The 22,162-nt window shown below is 33.2% G+C and overlaps 1 protein-coding gene across 1 annotated transcript in view; it reads right to left on the bottom strand.

Moving 5' to 3' along the window:
* Positions 1–22,162, bottom strand: part of TPO (thyroid peroxidase) — a 234,867-nt gene that overhangs the window by 140,476 nt on the left and 72,229 nt on the right. Inside the window, exons 3-4 of the mRNA XM_074284732.1 lie at positions 16,232–16,401; positions 12,110–12,242 (exon numbers count right to left, since the gene is read on the bottom strand). Coding sequence (XP_074140833.1) covers positions 12,110–12,242; positions 16,232–16,401 — 303 coding nt within the window. The remainder of the gene's footprint in view (positions 1–12,109; positions 12,243–16,231; positions 16,402–22,162) is intronic.

Raw genomic sequence — 22,162 nt, 5'->3', positions numbered from 1 at the left:
AAAATAAGGGGCTTCTTTTTGTAGTGTCAAGGAACTTGAAATTGAATGGAGGAATTGGAGAATAGCTGAATAAGTTATGGTATGTGAATGAATTTAATGGAATATTATAGTTCTATAAGAAATAAAGAGCAAGCTGATTTCAGAAAGGCCTGGAGAGATTTACATGAACTGATGCTAAGTAAAACGAGCAGAACCAAGAGAACAGTGTACACAATTACAGAAAGATTATGTGATGATCAGCTGTGATGGATTTGACTCTTTTCAACAACAATAACTGAAAAATAATTGAAAGCAATTCAATAAACTTGTAATGGAGAAAGTCATCCTTATCCAGAGAGAAAACTATGTAGAGTATAAATCAAAGTATAGTATTTTTTTTTTTACCATTTTGTTGTTTTATTGCTTGTTTGTTTTATTACTTTTTCTTTTTATCTGATTCTTTTTTTCACAGTATGAATATGGAAATATGTTTAGAATAATTGTATACATTTATCTGAAAAATAAGAGGCCTCTGTACTGCTTTCACATACCTAAGGTCCTATGAGTTACAATTTTTTTCTTGAAGACATAGTAGGTTGCTACTAATAATTCTGAGAAAAGACAATGTAATGATTTGAGAATATTGGTAGCTGTGTGGAAAATGGATTTTGGAAAGTTGGATGATTGGAAGCAGAGAGATCTGGTAAACCTCTCTGCATTATTTCTCTGTAGAATAATAGTTTATATTGTCTGAAAGGGCCCTTGTGGTTCTATTATTTTTTTTTTTTTGGTGACCTTGTAACCAACTTACATACAGTATCTCTTTGATAATCTCTACTTTTGTTCCTGAGTTCCAACCTGACATTGTGGTAATGTTGGACACTGCTACTAAATGTCAACATTTCCAAATAAGAGACTGAAAGGTAGAGGGATGGAATGTCGATTGTTAAAGCCACAAGTTAATCACGGTCATGATTTTTCTAATAGCTTCATCAATAAAGTCCCAAATTCTCATTAATATAGCCTTCAGGTAAGAGAGAAGCCATAAATAAAAATTTGACAAGAAAGGAAAGTTCATTTTTAAGTTAGATTTGGCTCAGAATTTAGCAGTGTAGAAACCTGTGTTTTAAACATCTCTTTGAATAGCTCAGGTTTCTGAAATGATTGCATCTTAAGTCAGTGTCTCACAGAGACTGTGGTCATAAGATTCAATCTTGGGAAATATAACAATCCAATCCTGCTGAACTAAAATGACAGTTAACTTATCATGTTAGATAACAATGGTTTGTGAGTTCACTTACAGACAACTATCCAACAATCCTTGAAAATTAACCTGGACTTATGGGGGAAGTTCCCTTTATTCTAGGGAACAAAATCAAAGTTCTTTTTTCCTTAATAGTATAAATCTTTAGAATCCTGTGGCCTAAATCTCACTATGAGTCATAGAATAGCAAAAAAAAAGTACTAATGAACTAAAAAATGTGTATAAGTGCGTGCATGAATGTACATCTCCCTCCTCATCTCCAACTCTTAAAAACCTTAGCAATCCTTAAAGATCTCTTCATATAATACATCTTAGCTAATGTCTATGAATCTTATTGCTTCCCTGCCCCTACAATTTTTTATATTTACTTAATGTGAATTTTGTATATATCTGTAGACATGCTGTAGAGAGATGATGTCTTAACTCCTTGGAGACTTCTGTAGTGTGTAATGGTGACTAGCATATAAAAGGAAGGATAGGAATAAGGCCTGAATGTATGATTTCCCTGGTTTAGAAAACTCCCAGGTGTGGAAAATTTCTCTACCAAGGCAGATCAGCAACTCCTCTGCAACTTGTACTCTTAGAAATGCTTAGGGCGCTGAGAGTTCAAGTGACTTGTCTGGTGTAACATGGTCAGTGTATGTTGGAGTTGGTGCAAGAGTCCAGTCTCCAATATTATATTGCTTCTTCACCATGAAATAACTATCTTTTGAATGGAACTGAGTTATTTTACACAAAGACACACACACACACACACACACACACACACACACACATACTCAGAGTCATGTTTGATTTTTCATGATCCCATTTGAAGTTTTTTTGGAAAAGTACTGGTTTGCCATTTCTTTCTCTACTTTTGTTACAGATGAGGCAAACAGGATTAAGTGACTTGTCCATAGTCACACAGTAAGGATCTGAAAGCCAATTTTGAAGTTAGGAAGATGTCTTTATGACTCCAAGCCTGACACTCTATCCAAAGGTTTTTTTTTTTTTTTTTTTTTTTTTTTTGTGAGACTCAAATGAAATGTTTGTAAAATACTTTGCAAACCTTAAAACATGAATGAATGTTACTTATCATTAATATTGTTCCACAGAAAGAAAAAAATATGCAATATATTTTGTATAATATAAATTCAAATATTCTTTGACCCTTTATCAATTGGAGAATGGCTTGTATTCTTATAAATTTGAGTCCTTTCTATTTTTTTTTTTTTGAAATGAGGCCTTTATCAGAAACTTTGCATGTAAATCTCCCCTCTTTTTTGCTTCCCTTCTAATCTTGGCTGCATTGATTTTGTTTTTAAGAAACCTTTTTTGATTTTATATAATCAAAATTATCCATTTTGCATTTCATAATGTTCTCTAGTTCTTTTTTGCCCATAAATTCCTTACTTCTCCATAGATATGAGAAGTAGACCATCCATTGTCATCCTATTTGCTTATATCACCCTTTATGTCTAAATTCGGAATCCATTTTGACCTTACCTTGGTATATGGTGTCATGTGTAGATTAATGGTGAGATTTTTGCCATACCATTTGCTACTTTTCCCAGAAATTTTTGTCAGTTAGTGAGTTATTATCCCAGAAAATGGAGTCTTTGGTTTTATCAAACATTACGTTATTATAGTCATTGACTGTTGTGTCTTATAAACATAACTTATTCCACTGATCAACTACTCTGTTTCTTAGCCAGTATCAAATGGTTTTAATGGCCACTGATTTATAATATAGTTTTAAATCTGGCACAACTAAGCCACCATCTTTTCTATTTTTTTCATTAATTCTCTTGAAATTCTTGACCTTTTTTGTTCCAGATGAATTTTGTTATTATTTTTTCTAGCTCTGAAAGTAATTTCTTGATAGTTGGATTGGTATGGCACTGAATAAATAGATTAATTTAGGTAGAATTGTCATTTTTATTATATTAGCTTAGCCTACCCATGAGCACTTGATATTCTTCCAATTGTTTAGATCTAATTTTTATTTGTGTGGAAAGTGTTTTGTAATTGTGTTCACATAGTTCCTGGCTTTGTCTTGGCAGATAGACTCCCAAATATTTTATATTATATACAATTATTTACAATGGAATTTCTCTTTGTATCTTTTGCAACTGAACTTCGTTGATAACATATAGAAATGTTGATGATCTATGTGGATTTATTTTGTATCCTGCAACTTTGCTAAAGTTGTTAATTGTCTTTTAGTAGTTTTTTTGTTGCTCCTTTAGGATTTTCTAAGTATACCATCATGTCATCTGCAAAGAGTGATAATTTGGTTTCCTTATCACCTACCCTAATTCCTTTAATCTATTTTTTCTTCTCATTGTTAAAGCTAACATTTCTAACACAATACTGAGTGGGCAACCTTGTTTCACACCTGATCTTACTGGAAATGGTTTCTAGTTCATCCCTATTATACATGATGCTTGCTGATGGTTTTAGATAGATGCTATTGATCATTTTAAGGAAAACTCCTTTTATTCCTATGCTCTCTAGAGTTTTTAAAAGGAATGAGTATTACATTTTGTCAAATGTTTTTTTTTTTGCATTTATTTTGATAATCATGATTTTTGTTCACTTGGTTATTGATATAGTCAATTATGTTAACAGTTTTATTATTATAGAACCAGCCCTTCATTCCTGATATAAATAAATCTTACTTGGTCATTGTGTATTATTCTGGTGATAAGTTGTTATAATGTCCATGTTAATATTTTATTTAAGATTTTTGCATCAATATTCATTAGGAAAATTGGTCTATAATTTTCTTTCTTTGTTTTGACCCTATCTGAATTAGGTATCAGCACTATATGTGTGTCATACAAGGAATTTGGTAGGATTTCTTCTTTATCTATTTTTCCAAATAGTTTGCATAGTATTTAATTGTTCTTTAAATGTTTGGTAGAATTCACTTGTGAATCCATCTGGCACTGGAGATTTTTCTTAGTGAATTGATTAATAGCTTATTCAATTTATTATTTTTTTAATGGGACTATTTAGTCATTTATTTTCTCTTCCTTAACCTGGGCAATCTCTATTTTTCTAAGTATTCTTCCATTTCACTTAGATTATCAGATTTATTGGCATACAGTTGGACAAAATAACTCTAATTACTGCTTTAATTTTCTCTTCATTGGTGGTAAATTCACCCTTTTCTATTTTGATATTGGCAATTTAAGTTTCTTCTTTCCTTTTTCTAATCAAATTAGCTAAAAGTTTATTTATTTTGCATTTTTTTTCACAAAACCAATTCTTATTTTTGTTTATTAGTTCAGTAATTTTCTTACTTTCAGGTTTATAAATCCCCCCTTTTATTTTTCAGAATTTCACATTTGGTATTGGTGTTTTTTTTAATTTTTAATTTGTTTTTAATTTTAATTATTTTAAAATTTTTCTAGCTTTCTAGTTGAATGCCAATTCATTGATCTTCTGTTTCTCTATTATATTCAAGTAACCATCTAGAGACATAAAATTTCACTTAAGAACTACTTTGGCTGCATGCCATAAATTTTGATCTGTTACCTTATTATTGGTCATTCTCTTAGCTGAAATTATTGATTGTGTCTTTGATTTGTTGTTTCACCCACCCACTCTTTAGGATTAGATGATTTTGTTTCCATTTCATGTTTTGATCTATTTCCCTTTGACCCTTTAGATGTAATTTTTATTGCATCATGATCTGAAAGAAGATACATTTATTATTTCTGCCTTCCTGCATTTGATTTTGAGATCTTATACCATAATAAATGGTCAATTTTTGTGTAAGTTCCATGTACCATTGAGAAAATAATATATTTCTTTCTGTTCCCATTCAATTTTTTTCCAAAGGTTTATCATATCTAAGTTTTTTAAATTTCATTTTCTTCCTTATCTTCTTTATCTAGTTCTGAGAAAGCCAGGTTGAGATCCCCCACTAGTTTACTTTTGCTTTCTATTCCTTCTTGCAACCATCTTGATTTCTCTCTAGGAATTTGGATGCTATGCCACCTGATACATATATGTTTAGTTTTTATATTACTTCATTATCTATGGTACTCTTTAGCAAGATGAAGTTTTTTTTTTCTCTCAGCTCTTTTAATTATACATATTTTTACTTTTGCTTGATCTGAAATCAGGAGTGCTACCCCCTGCTTTTTTTTTTAACTTCAGCTGAAGCATAATACATTTTTTCTTTCAATATTTGATAGAATTAATGTGTAAATTCAATTGGTCCTTTTTTTTCTCCTTTGGTAATTCTATTTTTCTTCTGCTGTGAATTTTTATTTTTAGAAAATATTCCATTCTTTTAGATTATCAGTTTTATTGGTATGTTTAGACAAAATAATTCCTAATAATTTCTTTTAGTTTACTTTTTTATCTTTGTTACTACCAATTTTGTTTTTGGTTTTCTTTTTCTTTTTACTCTTTAATACAGAATTAATTTATTTTAACATTCTTTTTAGAAAAAATTAATTCCAAATTTTCTTTCACCTTCCTGTTCCTTCCTACACTCTGTGAGAAAACAAGCAATATGCTTTTAAGTATAAATGTGAATTATGCAATACATATTCCTATATTGGCTATGTTCAAGGAAAAAAAAAGATGAAAAATATAACAAAACAATTTTTCTTCACTTTGCATTTGGAGTTCATAAGTTCTAATTTTGAAGGCATATAGGCTGTTCCTGGGCATAATGATCTCCAGGTTCTTCTTGCTTAACTTTGCATCAGTTCATATAGTTTTTGTCATTTTTTTCCTGAAGTAACCCCATCTCATTATTCCTTTAAACACAATAGTATTCCTTCATAATCATATACCACAATTTCTTCAGCCATTCATCAATTGATGAGCATCCACTTGATGTCCAATTCTTTGAAAGAGCTGATATAAATATTTTTGTACATAAATGGCCCTTTTCCCTTTTTTTATTTGTTTGAACTATAAACCTAGACATGATCTTATTGGGTCAAAAGACATGCATAATTTTTATAGTTTTTTGGACATATTTGCAAATTGTTTTCCAGAATGGATGGATTAGTTCATGACTATCTCTCTTCATCCCCTCCAGCATTTGTCATTTCTGATAGACATCAAGTAGGATCTCAGAGTTATTTGAATTTGTCTTTCTCTAATCAATAGTTATTTAGAATATTTTTCCCACATGACTAGATAATTTTGATTTCTTTTTCTGAAAACTGCCTATTTATATCCTTTCATTTTAACTCTCTGTATGTGCCTTTCTTTTTAAAGTGTATCTCTTATAAACAACATGTTGTTGGATATTATTTTTTTAATCCATTCTGTATCTGCTTCTGTTTTGTGAGTGAACATCCCATTCCCATTCCCAGTTATAATTACTAACTATAATTTTCTCTCTCACTTTTTTAACCTGTCTCTATTCAAAAATCTATTTAGTGAAAGATGGCAGAGTAAGTTGGTAAATTTCGAGCTCTCCTCATTTAGCCCACAAATAGAACAAATGTGTATTTCAGGGCAAATACAGCCTGGTGAAAAATCAAGAAGAATTAGGACTGAACAGGGATTCTCCTGAATATCTGAAGAAATACCCTGAGCTGGAGATTAACCTGTTTGAAATGCAAACACCTGCGGGGTAGCTCTGTAGAAACATCAAGTGGGGACTCCTTGGGCTAGCTAGATGTGTCTGGACCCTGGGCAAGAAGCACAGACACTTTCACCTCCTGAACTGTTTAGCCATTAAGAGTTTGAATCTGTGAAGATGAAGTGAACCTTGACTGATTAGGAATACCAGGCCCAGCTAGGCTGCTGAGACATGGCCTTGGGTGAGAAGGAACCCAGTGAGTGAAGTAGACATTGCTGGCAGTGGACACTTGCAGGAGAGTGGACCTTTTGGTTTGGGGTTCCTGGTCTGAGTGAAGAGCTGAAGGGATGGTTGAGGCACCATCCCACCAACCAACAATTGGACTTGCTTACACTAATACCTCTTATAAAAAAAAAAAAAAAAACTAGCTGGCAAGGAAGAACCCCTCTATTGAAACATATTATTGGAACAGAGAAAACCTGGGTTCATCTTAAGAAGAAGACACTTTAGTAAGAAAAGTTTCTACCGGGAAGGAATAAATTTGGGAAAACATTTAAGGATACTGATAAAGGCCTCATTTCTAAAATATATAGAGAATTGACTCAAATTTATAAGATTCACATCAATAGGATAGCTCAAAAGAAAGCTTGGCAGGGTTAAGGTAAAAATAGTAATCATATTATATAAATGAGGTGCAGAGGAAGAATAGACATAGAAGCATTGAAGGGGAAGGAGGACTTGTAGTTGTGAAAACCTACTCACATCAGGAATGGGTTCAAAGGCAGCATTACACATATACTATGAAGGATGTAGTATCCTCCAAAATCTATAAAGAAATAAGGGGCAGGGATGGGCATATGGGCAAGCAAAGGGACATAGGAGTGATTCTTGGGTGAGGGGAGGTTAAATAATAACAAAGCAAGTTATGGAGCAGAATTTAATTAAAGAGTCAGCAGGGATAGGAAAAATGTGTGTGTATGTGGGGGGGATTGTGTATGTGTGAGTGTGTGGGTGTACATATACATAAATATATCTTTTCTTAACTGGGGGTGGTGGGAGGGATGAAAGGGGGGAAAAGTATAAAGTAAATAAAGTGCCTAGCAGAGAACCAAAGAATAATTTAAAAGGAAATAAAGAAAAAAAATGGACAGTCATGAATCTAATTTCATATATATATATATAAAACACACACTTTATTGATCTGATAATTTGTTATATATTTAGAATCCTTCTTGATATTCTGCTGGACACATGACAATATTTTCTTTTAGTTTTGTATTCCTTTTGTTTTTCTGTCTTACTCTTTTTTTTTTTCAAATAAAATTTCTTTTTAAAGACTATTTGATTTCTAACCATTGCCTCCCTTAATCCACCATCTCTTTTTATCATCCTTTCTTTCTCTTACCCCCTTCCCCTCCTATTTTCCTATCAGGCAAGTTATATTTCCATACCCAACTGAATGGGTAAGATGTTCTCTTTGAATCAATTCTGATGAGAGTGAATTTCAAGCATTGCTCATCACTAACCACACCCCATCTCCATTTTCACCTCCATTATAAAAACTTTTCTTTATGTGCCTTTATTCTGCAAGAAAATTCACAATTCTATCTCTCCCTTCCTTGTTCTCCCAATGGATCTTTCTTTATCATACCCTTAATTTTCTTTTGGAGATCATTCCAACATAGTTAACTCATATACATGCTCTCTGTTAATGTAAATTCCTTTAAATAAAGTTCCTAGGAAGTTTATATCAACTTCCCATATAAAAATATAAATAGTTTAATCTTAGAAAGTATCTCATGATTCTTGTTTACTTTTTCATACATGAGTCTTATAGTTGAATATCAAATTTTCTATTAAAATTTGGCTTTTTGCTAGTTTTGCCACTCCAGCATTCTTTTTGAGGCATTATTTTAAAGTTCTTTGGAGAGGAATTTGGGAGAATCCAAGTGAGTTCCTGGCTTAATTTACTATCCTTACTCAATGAAATGTATTTCTAAACCATCCTAAACATTTAAGGATACTGATAAAGGCCTCATTTCTAAAATATATAGAGAACTGATTCAAATTTATAAGATTCACATCAATAGGATAGCTCAAAAGAAAGCTTGGCAGGGTTAAGGTAAAAATGATTGATTAAAAGTGATTCAATAGTAATCATTTGATCAATACAGATGAAAGTGAGATTTAATTGACTCTTGATCTTCTACCTGTTCCTCAAATCATTTAATTTGAAAAAATATTTTAACTCTTTTAAAAAATGTTCTTCAAGTCTGGTCTCAGACACTTAACACTGCTTAGCTGTGTAACCCTGGGCAAGTCATTTAACCCCAATAACCTCAATAACAACAAAAAATAATTCTTGCTTCATTTCTATTAGAAATTCTATTTAAACGTATGCCCAGCCTGTACTTTTCTCTGCAGTTTCATTTTTTTTTAATATCTTGGAGTTATTTTCTTCTTTTGCGGTTGTGTCTTGAGTGTTCATATGAATATAAAAGGTCTTTAGATGATAATCTTTTCTAATATTTCCTTTCTCATTGTCTCAGTCTATTTCCTGACTTCTTAATTTACATTAGACTCAGAATTTGTGTATTTTTGGAGAATATGTCTAAGCTTATTTTTTTAGTTCCTCTTCTGCTATTGTGTCATCCCAGGATCTCAGAGGAAGGTGAAGGTGAAGACTTCTAAGCTTTCATAAATACCCAAGTTTTCTGATCCAGGACAAATCTGATCACTGCCTATTCAATCTTAGCTCTGTCAAGACCTGATCTCCATTTGGAGTTAATTAATATTTTGAACTTACTCCAGGTAGAGTTCCAGCAGACTGCTACTACACTTGATCACTATAACAAGCTCTGTAAGTTTTTGCAAGCTCTCCTTTTGTTTGTGTTTGATGCCTTAGTTATTACAAGCTTCAGACTAGGTTGGAATCTGGAAATGACATCCTGTTCTGCTCCTGGAGATCAAAGCCCCATAGCTATTGTTTGCTTATAAAATTTTGCTAGGGTATGGGACCCAGCCAAGAGGGAGGACAGAGATCACCTTGACCCTTGGGGCACAATATGTTTTCTGCCATGTTGCAGAAATGTCTTTGTTGAGCAAGGAGCAGTGATGCATGGCATGGGAAAGGGATCAGCCTAAGAGTCACAGCACAGTTGCTCTTGAGCAGAGATGCCTTGACAGGGCCTCTCACCTGTGAGTGGGTTGCTAGAATGGCTGGATTGGCTCTCCTCCCATTGGTAGATATCATGCATGCATAAAGCCCATGATCTGCTTCTCTGAACAGTGATTGGGGATTGCCTACTGTTCATGCTGATCATGCTTACAAAAATGTATATCAACAAGGTTGCATAATAAAGTCTGGAGCTCTTTTTATACTCTGAGTCTCTCACCTAATTCATTTCACCCCTGAGATCAAAGAGCTCATACAATTTGAGTTCTCAATCAAGACAGCTGCAATAAAATTTAACTTTGCTATGTACAAAATCTAGGACCGTCATCTACTCCTCTTCATAGGCATGTCTCCTCTTTAGTCAGCCATGGATTCATGACTTGTAACTGGGAAATTCATGACAAGTGTTAATTGGTTCTTGTTCCTTCATTCTACATGAGTTCATAGCCCTGGGGTTTAGACCCTCCTCTTTCCTTGTTATACAGCAGGTTCCCCACCCCCACTCCCTCTGCTTGGATTTCCTCATTGTCATTTGTCTCATGGTTTTTTGATCTCAATTGTGCTTCTTTGGATGATTATTCAGTCATTTTGCCTTCCTGGGTGCCCATTATTTCCTTAATCTTTTAAAAATCATTCTGTTAATGATTCTTCTATGTTTACTATTCCTTTCTGTGGTGAAATAAACAACCAGTCCCCAAACTGACTCATATTATACACTGGTTAGCTATTTAATTTTTTCCTTTATGGAAACCTAGACATAAGCTGTAACTCAGGGTATAATTAGCCTCATAACAGGGATACCAAGTTTGGGCTTTGATATCAAGTAAGAGTTCCTGAGAAAAGAGAGCCTAATATTTGTAATTTGTGGTGTTCTTCTTCTAAAATTGAACCTAGGCAAACTACAATGACTAAATATAGGATAGGGAGTGGTACCAGTCATCAGCCATTGCACTTCCAGTAATAGTCCTACTATCCTGAACATATTTTATCTGTGAGACTATCACAGTCTAACATCATATCTGTGCCTTAGAAAAATAATTTTTATCAGCTGTGTGGAGGATGACTTAAATAAGAAGTTAGACTAGAAGCAGACTGGTTTGTAGGCTATTATAGCAAACCAGGTGAGAGGTAATTACTAGGACAATAAACTAGGATAGTAGCCATATGAGTGGGGAATTAAGCCAATATTTTAATAGGTTACTGTGGGCCAAAAAAAAAAAATCATCAGCAAGTGGTCAGCTTATTAATGATGTTTCTTTGTTCTTTGCCAGACTAGTCCTCAGGAAAAAAAATCAGTATGTTGCCAGGACAGTAGTCAAAAACTTTCTAGCCTAGGTTCAACTGGCAAAAGTGGTAATCAAATTGAATTGCCTTCAAAGGTCACCTTCACACCACAATGAGTCACTCAGGAGCAACATTCTGAAAGGAAATGATAGATAGTTGCTAGACATAGAACCTTACTTGGTTGCTAAGATATAATTTAAAACTTGTAATTCTATCAAAATGAATAGCAATTTAAAAATAACAAATTATATAGCATAGAAGTATTTGTAATTTAAAAAGCCACACACATAATTAGTAAAATCAGTTTACTTTTCTTGGCCTCAGTTTGCCCATCTATACAATGGAGAAGAGCAATGAATTCCATAATCATTATATTTCTTCTCCTTACTGTATGTTCTATGAATTTTGGTCATGGTAATGAAAGAAAGTTTCATGGAAGATATTATCTGGCTCTTGAGGAACTGGCAGTTTTCCAATACAAAGTGATGGAAAGAAGCAAGCATTTAGGCAGAGGGAATGATATAAGCAAAAAACATGAAAGTAGAACCATATAGTGTAGTTAATTATAGAAAGTAAAATAGGTTTAAATCGGATTACAAAGTGCCCTGAATCCTGGGGTATGTAGTTTATATTTTGTCCTATAGATAACAAAGAACCATTGAATTTTTTTTTCTTTCTTTCTTTCTTTTTTTTTTTTTTAAGCAGAAGAGTGGCTTTTTTATACTTTCAGTGGAACAGATCTATACACTCTTAGTAGTTGCATCTTTACCTGTTTTGTATATTATAGTATCTGAATTGCACATGGCAATTCTAAAAATAAAATTAAAAGTTAAGAAAAATAAAAATGTAAATAAATATGACTTACTTGTTGTTGCAGGCTCCTGTGATAAGTCTGTACTTGTTTGCTAAACAAGTATTTGGACATTTGGGTGGCAACATATTAGGTAGGCATCCAGAAACTTTGGCAATCGTGTTCAATAAATCAACTGACAGAACATCTGTTAAATAAATTGTTTTACATATTATATCTGATGTTTGTGGTAAATACTTTGAAGTGTGTCATAAATATTTTAATTTACAAATATTCACAATATCCCATCAAGAGCTGACACATTTATCACCTGAGAAATTTGATCATGATTTTTTTCTACAAGGACAAAGTTGTCCAATTATATAATTGTAGCTCTAACAATTGGTGTTCTATGAAGAAGCAATTTGTGCAAATGATTACCTAGATAGATCTATCTTCTGAGCTGACCTTGTAGTCTTCTAACATTTAATAGTTTCTAGATATACAATCTTAGGTGATGAGGCAGAATTTCAAAACGATTGCTCTATATCAGAAATACAACTATGATTGTTTTTGAAAAGCCTTTTCATCACAGATTCACAGACATACTATTACATTGCCCCTCCTCTTTATACAGATAGGAACAAACACTGTCACAAAATACTAGATACTGGAGTAGTGCCTGGTAGATATATATACTCTGCCCTTGGCTATTTCCTTTGTTTCCAGGAAATTTCTTAGAAATTTGAAATAATATATTGGTACTTTTCCCCATTCTTGGAGGCTCACTAGTGATTTATCTCACTTTGTGAATAAACCAATTATCTCCAGGGCACATAATTAGGTTTGCCTAAATAAATGTATTTGACCTGAATAACCTAGTCTTTTTCTTAAATAAACTCAGTAATACAGCATCTGCTTGCCACCATACTCAATGCATAACAAGAGCAGGGGCTCAATACCAATCTGTAGCTGAACTATCCTTTCTTACAACTGTTGATTGTAGCACAGGCATTTGTCTGAATACAACAATAACAAAGTACTTTTGTTAAGTTAATTTGTTGATATATTTGACTTTCAAGGTACAAAATGAAATCCATTTGTACCTATGAAAATTCAAATGGAGCAGTATTCTATATCTAGTCATCTGTAATTAATATTTTAAAATTATCTTTCTTCTTCCTCCTTTGCTGTATTTTGCAAATGATTCTGTATTTTAAATCAGTGTTGCCCTTGGCTCCAGTATTTTTCCATTTAGCATGGGGATCAAGCATTTACTAGTTGTAACAGTTTATAGCTCTTTGGCATCTATATCATGGAGGAAATGATGATGTCCAGGGGAAGTCTTTATTTCTAACCATTTCCTAGCTTTTAGAGTCAACAACTTATTTTTATTAGTTTGTTAGGAGCTATTATAATTGCACTTAGTGACTTCTAATTTGGTGTTGACTTTGACCTTGAATTTAATTGGTCATTGAGATCTGATTTGCACAAGGAATTCTGATAATGGAATGTTAGTAAGCAGTCATTTCTGTTGCATTAGGATCAAGTCAAGTTCGTTTTAGTGGCATCTCTTGCTGTTTATCGAATTTAGAGACTTCTACTCTCTTATTGAAGAAGCTATCTGTGACATACAGTTATGATGATTCTTAGTAGTCATAGACCTTCTGACTTCTTTCATTCCTCAGTAGCAAATTATCTTTTAGCATTTTTTGTGGTTATTGTTATATTCCACCCCCACAACAACCTTTGCATTAAAACTGATAAGAAAATATACATTGATTTATTTTAGAAGATCTTGTCATATTTGTTATAATTTTTTCTCTGCTTTTTCACCCTCTGCAAAGAGAATTGAATCATAAATTACAATTATCTTCATGGTGATTTGTTTGGTTACTTTCTTCATGAGCCTGTAAAGTGAAATGACCAAGTGTTCTATAAAGTGACATTTCTTGCAACCTTGAGTGAACTTCACTGATGTCTGTGTTTACTTCCTGAAGAAGAACCTGTCAGTTAACAAACACTTATTAAGTGCTTTTTAGGTCTAGACGCTGTGTTAAGCACTGGGGGTACAAAGAAAGGTAAAGCTAGTCCTCGAGAAGCTAGACAAGCAGTGAAAATTGCCCCCCAAAAAGAAATTTACAGTAAAAGAGGAAGAGTCTTTGATCAATCCCACAATTAACCATGAAAATAGGAAATGCACCATGTGCCAGTTTGTCTCAATAACTATAAAATTGTCCTGAATGTATAGTCATGTAGACTCTGCAGGGATATCCAAAGCTTAGATATGAGACAAATTTCTTACCTTCTTGAAGTTTATAATGTAGTGGAAGAATGTAACAGAAACAGACATGTAGCATTTTGAAACAGCTATAGTACAAGTTAGAATATCATATAAAAGTTCAAAGTAGATACAAAGTGTGAGCTGAAGTCAAATAAAAGGAAATTAATCTCTGACTAGAGCAACTAAGTGAGGAAGTGGATAGAGTGCTGGACCTAGAGTCAGGAGGATTCATCTTTTGTAGTTCAAATCCTACACTTATAAGTTGCATGGTCCTAGGCAAGTCAATTAACCCTGTTTGAGAGTTCCTCAATCTGTAAAGTGAACTGAAGAAAGAAAAGACAAATTACTCCAGTATCTTTGCCAAAAATACCCTCAAATGGGGTCAAGAAGAGTGAGACACAACTGAAAAAAATGACTGAATAACAACAAATCTCTGACTAAGGGGTTAGGTAGGTGGTATGGGAAGGAGGTGGTATAGGTTATCCCAAAATCTTTAGCACAGTAAAAAGGTTTTTCTTTTCCTTAAAGCCACTCATAAAATTATCACCTAATTTCCAATACCTTTAATCAAAGTTTTCAATGATTTAATTAACTTAGAGAGGAAAATTGATTAATATTTTGACCTTTAGAAACAATTGCTTTCTCCCCTTCTTAATTGATCAGTTCAGCTATAGGACCTCACTTTAGGAATGATCTGCCCGGATTGACTAGTAAGTGAAAACTTACTTAACCCACTAAATCTAACTGACCCCAGACCATACTTCATATTTAACTGGGAATTCCATCTTCTCATTGTAAGCCTAAGTTTAATTGAAGATTTTGCCATCTGAACCATTTGTAAAAGGGAATACTCCCTCCTCACTTTCCAACTCACTTAGAAAATAGTAAATTAATTATTACTAGCATTGTCAATGAAAAAAGCATTATTGCATTCACAATCCCTATGACTGTCCAAAGTACTGCCCCCCCTGTTTACTAATTTTTTTATATGTGTGATTTTACTTATTAGAAAAACTCTTTGAGCAGTTCTTATTTTTGTAATTGTACCCTCAGAGCCTAGCATAGTATCTGGTAATAAAAAGTTTGATTAAATATATAAATAAATATTTTTTCATTAATTCATTCATGAAATACATGTAAGAAATATTTTTCAATGAGGATAATAAAAAAAAGTTTTAGATTAAACTTTGGCTAACTTGAAAAATCACAGCCATAACTTTTTCTTAAACAAGGAATTCTTTTTTTCTGAGGGATTTTCTCCCTTTTTTCCCCAACAACCTGTTCCTCAAAGGCTAAAGGTTTTTTGGAAATAAATTAGTTTTCATTTGATTTCACAAATGACTATGAAAAACTATATGATCCTATCTAGCTTTTTTGTAAACTTGGAGTTTTGTGGGGAGACATATGCAATCACAATCTTCCTCTAAACCTCTCAGCCCTGTAAGTCACAAAGCCTCATTCCCTGAAAGTGAATTGTATCTATGAGATCTGAACCTTTTTTTTTCATATTGAGATGTTAATGGCTAGTTGGCACACCAGCAATTTTGTTTGTTCCTCATGTTTGTGATTGCTTTTGATTCAACAAGATAGGCTATTCACATTGTCAAGCACTAGCTCAGAGTATAACTGAAATTGCAGAAGGTTCTCTTCCTGGCCAAACCAAAAAAAAAAAAAAAATAGTGGCTGTTTTATAAGTATTTTCTAAGAAGTGACATTTTCTATTGACTGAATAGTCAGGGATGAACTGTATTTTTGCCTGGAGCCAAATAAGGAAACACCCTGCCAGATGAAACCAACACAGCTTTTATTTGAAAGGTGACCCTGCAGCTTCACCCTATTCATTGCTGAAAAGTCATGGGGTTTGGAGGTGGCAGGGACTGAGGGAAGAGATGAAAAAGAGGAGTCACATTTACCAGTTGGATACCAAGATTTCTTGTGCTGCAGAAAAACTTTTTCTTTCACTGATCGAATTGAAATCTCCATTATTTCTGCTGCTCGGGAAACATCTCGACTTGTTCTTTCTGGCAGTTTAGAGAAGGAGAAGAGTTGAGCTGGAGAATTTAGTTCCCTCTTTTTGAGGTTCCTGCATAACAAAGAAGAAAGATAAAAATAATTAGCTTTTTCAGTAATATTAAATGCTTAGAAGTCAACTGATGCAGAACATTCTGGTCTAAGGTATGACCTGATCACAAAATAAAGATCATAAATTAAAGCATAAATAGAAATGCAAAATTAAAAGAATCCTGTGGTTTCTCTTTGCATCTAACAAATTGACAAAAATGACAAAAGAGAAATAGTTAATGTTGGAGGAGCTGTGGGAAGTCAGGCACACAAATATAGCCTTGTGAAGGTGTGAATTCTTCCAAACATTCTCAAAAGCAATTTGGAATTGTACTGAGAAAGTTTTCAAATATTCATAACATTTGACTCAGATATCTTGCTGGTAGGTGTCAACCCCCAAAAGTAAAATGGAAAAAGTATGATGGCAAAGTAGGGGATGAGACTTTATTTTCTCTTTCTTGACATAAGTAATGGAATTTTAGAATAAACCTCTATTTCAGTAGTCCCAGGATAAGCAGTATTCAGCACATACAAGCCCAATGCTTTTTTTAATTTTTAATTTTTTATCTTAATTCTTGGGCAAGGTCAACCCTAGGGTTTTGCTTTGTTTTTTTTTTTCTGCTGAGATCAATGACAGACTAGCAAATTAGGAAGTCTGTGTCTCTTATTCCATGAAACATTAAAAACTGCTCCCAAGGACATTGTCTGACAACTTGAGAAGCCAATATTACTGTGTTTTCTAGGTATTGTAATACCCATGGGAAGAGTCTCATATTCAAAAGCCTATTTGTACCGTATTGTTATATTTCTATTTATGCAACTGACACTTCTCTTTGCAAGTAACAAAAGTTCAGAATAAGATATTTTACTACCTTGTATCCTAAATTGTAAACAACAAATTTTCATGCTTTGTCAAAAGAAAAGTACCCTATTTAACAAGATATTTAGAAAAATACTTATTTTAAGTAGCAAAGAACTGAAATAAAATAGGTGGTTGTTAATTGGGGAATGGCTAAAAAAAACACTATCGTACAAATATCTAGAAATGAAAGTGATGTAAAAACAAATCTATCAAGAAACTTGTTTTAAAAGAATTGCTTATCAAATTCATTCCTTCCTTTGTTCCTGCCTCCCTTCCTCCCTCCCTTCTTTCTCTCTACCCTCTTATTCTCCTTCCTTCCTTGTTTCCTTTTTTTCTTCCCTCCTTTATTCCATTCACATCCATGTCTCAATCCTGGGTGGCAGTCCCAGGAAAAAAGAGAACTAGTATGCCAGAGCTTGTGGCCTAAAGTGGAGCAGGGACTTTCATCAGTCTTGGAATATGCTTACAGAAAAGAGTGTGGATTGGGGGAGGCAGTAGTCTGAAGCAAAACACTTTTGAGAAGTAACTGCATGAAAGAGAGAATAGAATGAACAGGAAAGAAATCAGATGGGAAAAAATGAAATTAGCAATCATAACTGTGAAAAAAATTGAAGCAAGTTTCCCTGATAAAGGAAGGTCTCATTGATGAGGTCTAGAATTGGGGTATCTAAATGAAATTAGGGTTTAATTGAGGTTTAGTGGCAGATTCTGGGTACAGGGAGTCAAATAGAGCTCCCCTGAAACCCCTTTGGATTCGGCACAAGGATACAAAGTTAAATGAGGTCTAGTGGCAGTGCAAGAGTCCCCTGTAAAAGAATTTTCAGACCTGAAAACTTAGATTGATAAAAGAGGTTTATTATGGGGTTTGGAAGTAAGATTAAAGTCTAGTTATAAAAGGTGTTAAGTTAAGAGAAGAGGGCACTGGAACCAGTATTCCAGTGGGCAGAGATCCTTTGGAATGCCAGGAATAAGGCTACCATGTTAGGAACCTCTGCAAAGAGAGAGCTCCAGTCTGGCTCTTTTATTATGAGAGATTTAACTAAAGGGGCCTATGGATGGAGTCCCAAGTTGGTTCCTTGCTGGGTTTCATCAAGGGCTAGAACCCCCTAGGTGGGGGTTGGGAAACCTGAGCAGATTATTTGAATGGGGGCTGGGACAACCCAAATTGGCTCAGATTTCATGGAGGTTGTGAGAGCCCGGATATCTCCTATTGGAATTCAAAAGGGTGCTTTTGACCAGGATTTGTGAATCAAAGGTCCTAGCTTCTCCAATTGATCAGCTAGAAGGGGCTGGGAATCAGAAAGGAATAAATCAATCTGAAAGGACTAGTCTTAAAGGGACTACAACCTGCATCATTATCCCTCAAATATATGGAAAAGTGAGTCAAACTGATTTTTGGAATGTATTTTAATTCCTCAATTAATAAATAATAAATATTAAGTTTTCAGAGGAAGAAATCAAAAATATCTATAGCCATTAAAAAAATTCTCTAAATATCAATTGGAAAATGCAAATTAAAACAATTCTGTGGTATGTAATCAGATTGGGTAATAGGATAGAAAAGGAAAATGACAAATGTTGGAGGGAATGTGGGACAATTGAGATACTAATGCATTGTTGTTGGAGTTATAAACTCATTCAACCATTATGTAGAAAATTGGGAATTATGTTCAAAGACCTAGGATGGAAATACCATCTGTATTCACAGAAAGAACTATAGAAAGTGAATGTGGATTGAAATATACTATTTTCACTTTTTTGTTTTTTTCCCCTTTCTTCTGGTTTTCCTCTTTTGTCCTAATTTTCATTTTACAATATGACTAATATGGAAATATGTTTAAAATTATTGTGCATGTTAAAATACATATGAAACAATGAGCTAGATGCTTTCAGAAAAACTTGAATAGACTTACATGAACTAATACAAAGTAAAATGAGTAGAACCAGAAAAAAAAAACTGTACATAGTAACAGTAATATAGGTAAGATGATCATCTGTGAAAATTTTAGCTATTCTCGGTAATACAGTGATCTACAACAATTCTGAAAGACTTATGATGAAAAATGCTATCCATTCCCAGAGAACAAACTGGTGGAGTCTGAATAAACATCAAAGCATCTTTTTTTTTTTTTTTACTTTATTTTTCTTGTTTTTTAAATTTTAAGCTCTGTTTTCTTTTACAACATGACTTATATGGAAAAATATATTTTGCTTGATTGAATATATATATATATACATATATATATGAAACTTGTATCAAATTGCTTGCCATCTCAGTGAAGGGACTGGGGAAAAGCAGAAGAGAATTTGAAACTGAAAATTTTAAATATGAATGTTGAAATTTGTTTTTACATGTAATTATGGGAAAACTAAAATAAAAAAGTTATAACTCAATGAACATGTATAGAAGCAATCTAAGCTATATTTCTAGAACTACCCTTCACCTCTAATCATTTAATTTCTTTATTAATTTTTTTTCAAAATAGGAACAATAAGCAATAATATTGAGTAATCTCAGTTATAAGTAGTAATTCATATTTATCTGATCCTTTATACTTATAAAATACTTTCACATCCATCATCTCATTTGATTGTGACAACAACTTTGAAAATTTAGGTATATGACAATTATTACCATATGAGAAAACTGAGTCCCAGAGACATGAATTATAATTTTATTTAACTCAAAAACATTTTTTGCTTACTATGTGAGAAGCACTGGGTGAGGACCTAATAATACAAAGACAAAAACAAACTCCTGCCATCAAAGAGCTTATAGTCAACTATTAATTGGAAATGATAAGACAAGTCTTTTCTCTTCCACTTTTCTGACTTATTAAACAGGCCCTTTGAACAATTTAATTAGAAAATATCTGCAAATCACCAATGTTTTCTAAATCAGTCATTGAATTGCCATGTTACTATTTGTAAATTGTGTTGATTTTATCCTGCAATTGTTATTTGCATGAGCCCCTCATTCTATTTTTAATTCATTCCCTTAATTAATTCTCTCTCACATATACAAAATACAAGATAACCTGAGCACATATGTCAGAAAACTCAAATTAAACATGTGCATCATAAGGAAAACAGGACTGTGTTCTATAAAATACATACCATTCCAAAATCTTAGCAACCTTCATAGAGCTTTCCTTTATTTATCTGTACTTTAATTGGGTGGTTAAAGAAACAAATAAATGAAGACATCTAATGAAAATCATTGCCAAATTCTGTGCTATGGCCTGGGGAATGAAAGAAAAGACAGTCCTTGTCTCCAAGGAACTTACAATTCTTGTGAGGGGAGACAACACTCATGAGGAGTTTGAAAATTACTGAAAATAGGTGAGTGTAGTCAAAGGAGACGCAAGGGTTTGTTGATTTGAATAGATTGACAGTAATGGTGGAAGTAGAGATTTGATTCTGGTTCTAGGACTGGAAATGGATTGGGGTTGTAGGGGGAGTAATGTAAAGTTTATGCCAACAGAACCTAAGTGGCTGGTTGAAAGATATGAATGGAGTAATAAAGTATATCATGGCAGGGGTAGTCTAATAGAAGAGGTTACTGAAGTGGTATATTGCAGTCATGTCTGGTTTTTTATGGCACCATTTAAGATTCTCTTGGCAAAGATACTGGAGTGATCTATTTCTTTCCTCTTTTATAGATGAGGAAACTGAAGCAAACAGGGCTAAATTGCTTGCCCAAGGTCACATCACTAGTGTCTCATGCTGGATTTGAACTCAGGAAGCTATCTTCTTGACTTCAGACCCTGACCTCTATCCATTGCACTACCTAGCTTCCAAAGTACTCAGTACTCAGGACCAAATGAGATAATAGGAGGACAGTGTTTTGCAAATCTAACATATTATACAAGTATTTATTTTTAAATAATATTTTGGGGCATTTAAAAGCAAATTTCTTACAGAAAAATCTCAATGCATCCACATGAACATGTAACTCATATCTTTTAGGCCAGAACTCAGAGCAATGATGAAAAATATTAATTTCTATACTGTTCATTGCTTTGGCTTTTTTTAAAAAAATGTTTTTGTTTCTCAAATTCCAGTGGGACAGAGTAACTAACAATGTTTAGTGACCTTTTGAGCAGTTGTACTCTTCTTGGCATCGCTGAAATCAATTTTCCACATCCCAGGATATCCAGCTGGTACCTCTTTGTCCTAATGCTTGAATATGATACAAGGCCCTAAGGCTATAAACTTTTAAAGAAATCCCAAAAATATGGGTTACAGAAAAGAGAAATAACAAATTTTCTGTGAGAAAGCCCAAACCAACAAAAATACATGGAGTACCTGCTTGTTAAAACTTATCCAAGAACTGAAAAGAATCTTGAGTTAACAGCACCTGATATAGACTGACATTAGAATGACTTTGAATTATTATTACTCATTTTACATATGAAAAAACTAAGGAAAACAGAAGAAAAATAACTTTTTCTGGATTAGATTGCCAAGATATAAGATATAAGAAGACTTTTTTTTTTTTTTTTTTTTTTTTTTTTTTTGTCTCTTGGAACACATTTATTTATTTCATTTTTAAATAGAAAAATATTATTCATGCCAAAAGGTAGTCAGAAACCTATTGTGTAGTAGAGATATCATTAAATTGACCATATGTTTTAAAAGAGCACATTATGGTCTTCTTGTATGTATACACACCTCTGATTTGTTTAAAATAATTTTGTTTATTTTTTCTTATTTTGTAGTTGGAGAATTAGTCTGTTTATGTGATTCTAAAGCATTTGGTCTATTTGGTGAAAAAAACAAAATTCGGGCTGCCTGGCTATTTGGCACCATGAATCCAAGGATTATTGTCTGGTTGACTGAATTTAATAACTGATTGGGAGAAATTATTCAATGTTTGGCATAATGTGCATGAAGACAACTGTTCTTACTTCAACTCTGC

Source organism: Sminthopsis crassicaudata, chromosome 2 (assembly GCF_048593235.1).
Source record: "Sminthopsis crassicaudata isolate SCR6 chromosome 2, ASM4859323v1, whole genome shotgun sequence".
Classification (NCBI taxonomy): Eukaryota; Metazoa; Chordata; class Mammalia; order Dasyuromorphia; family Dasyuridae; genus Sminthopsis; species Sminthopsis crassicaudata.
Note: the sequence above shows the minus strand (reverse complement) of the source record. Positions and strands in the feature narration are given on the sequence as shown.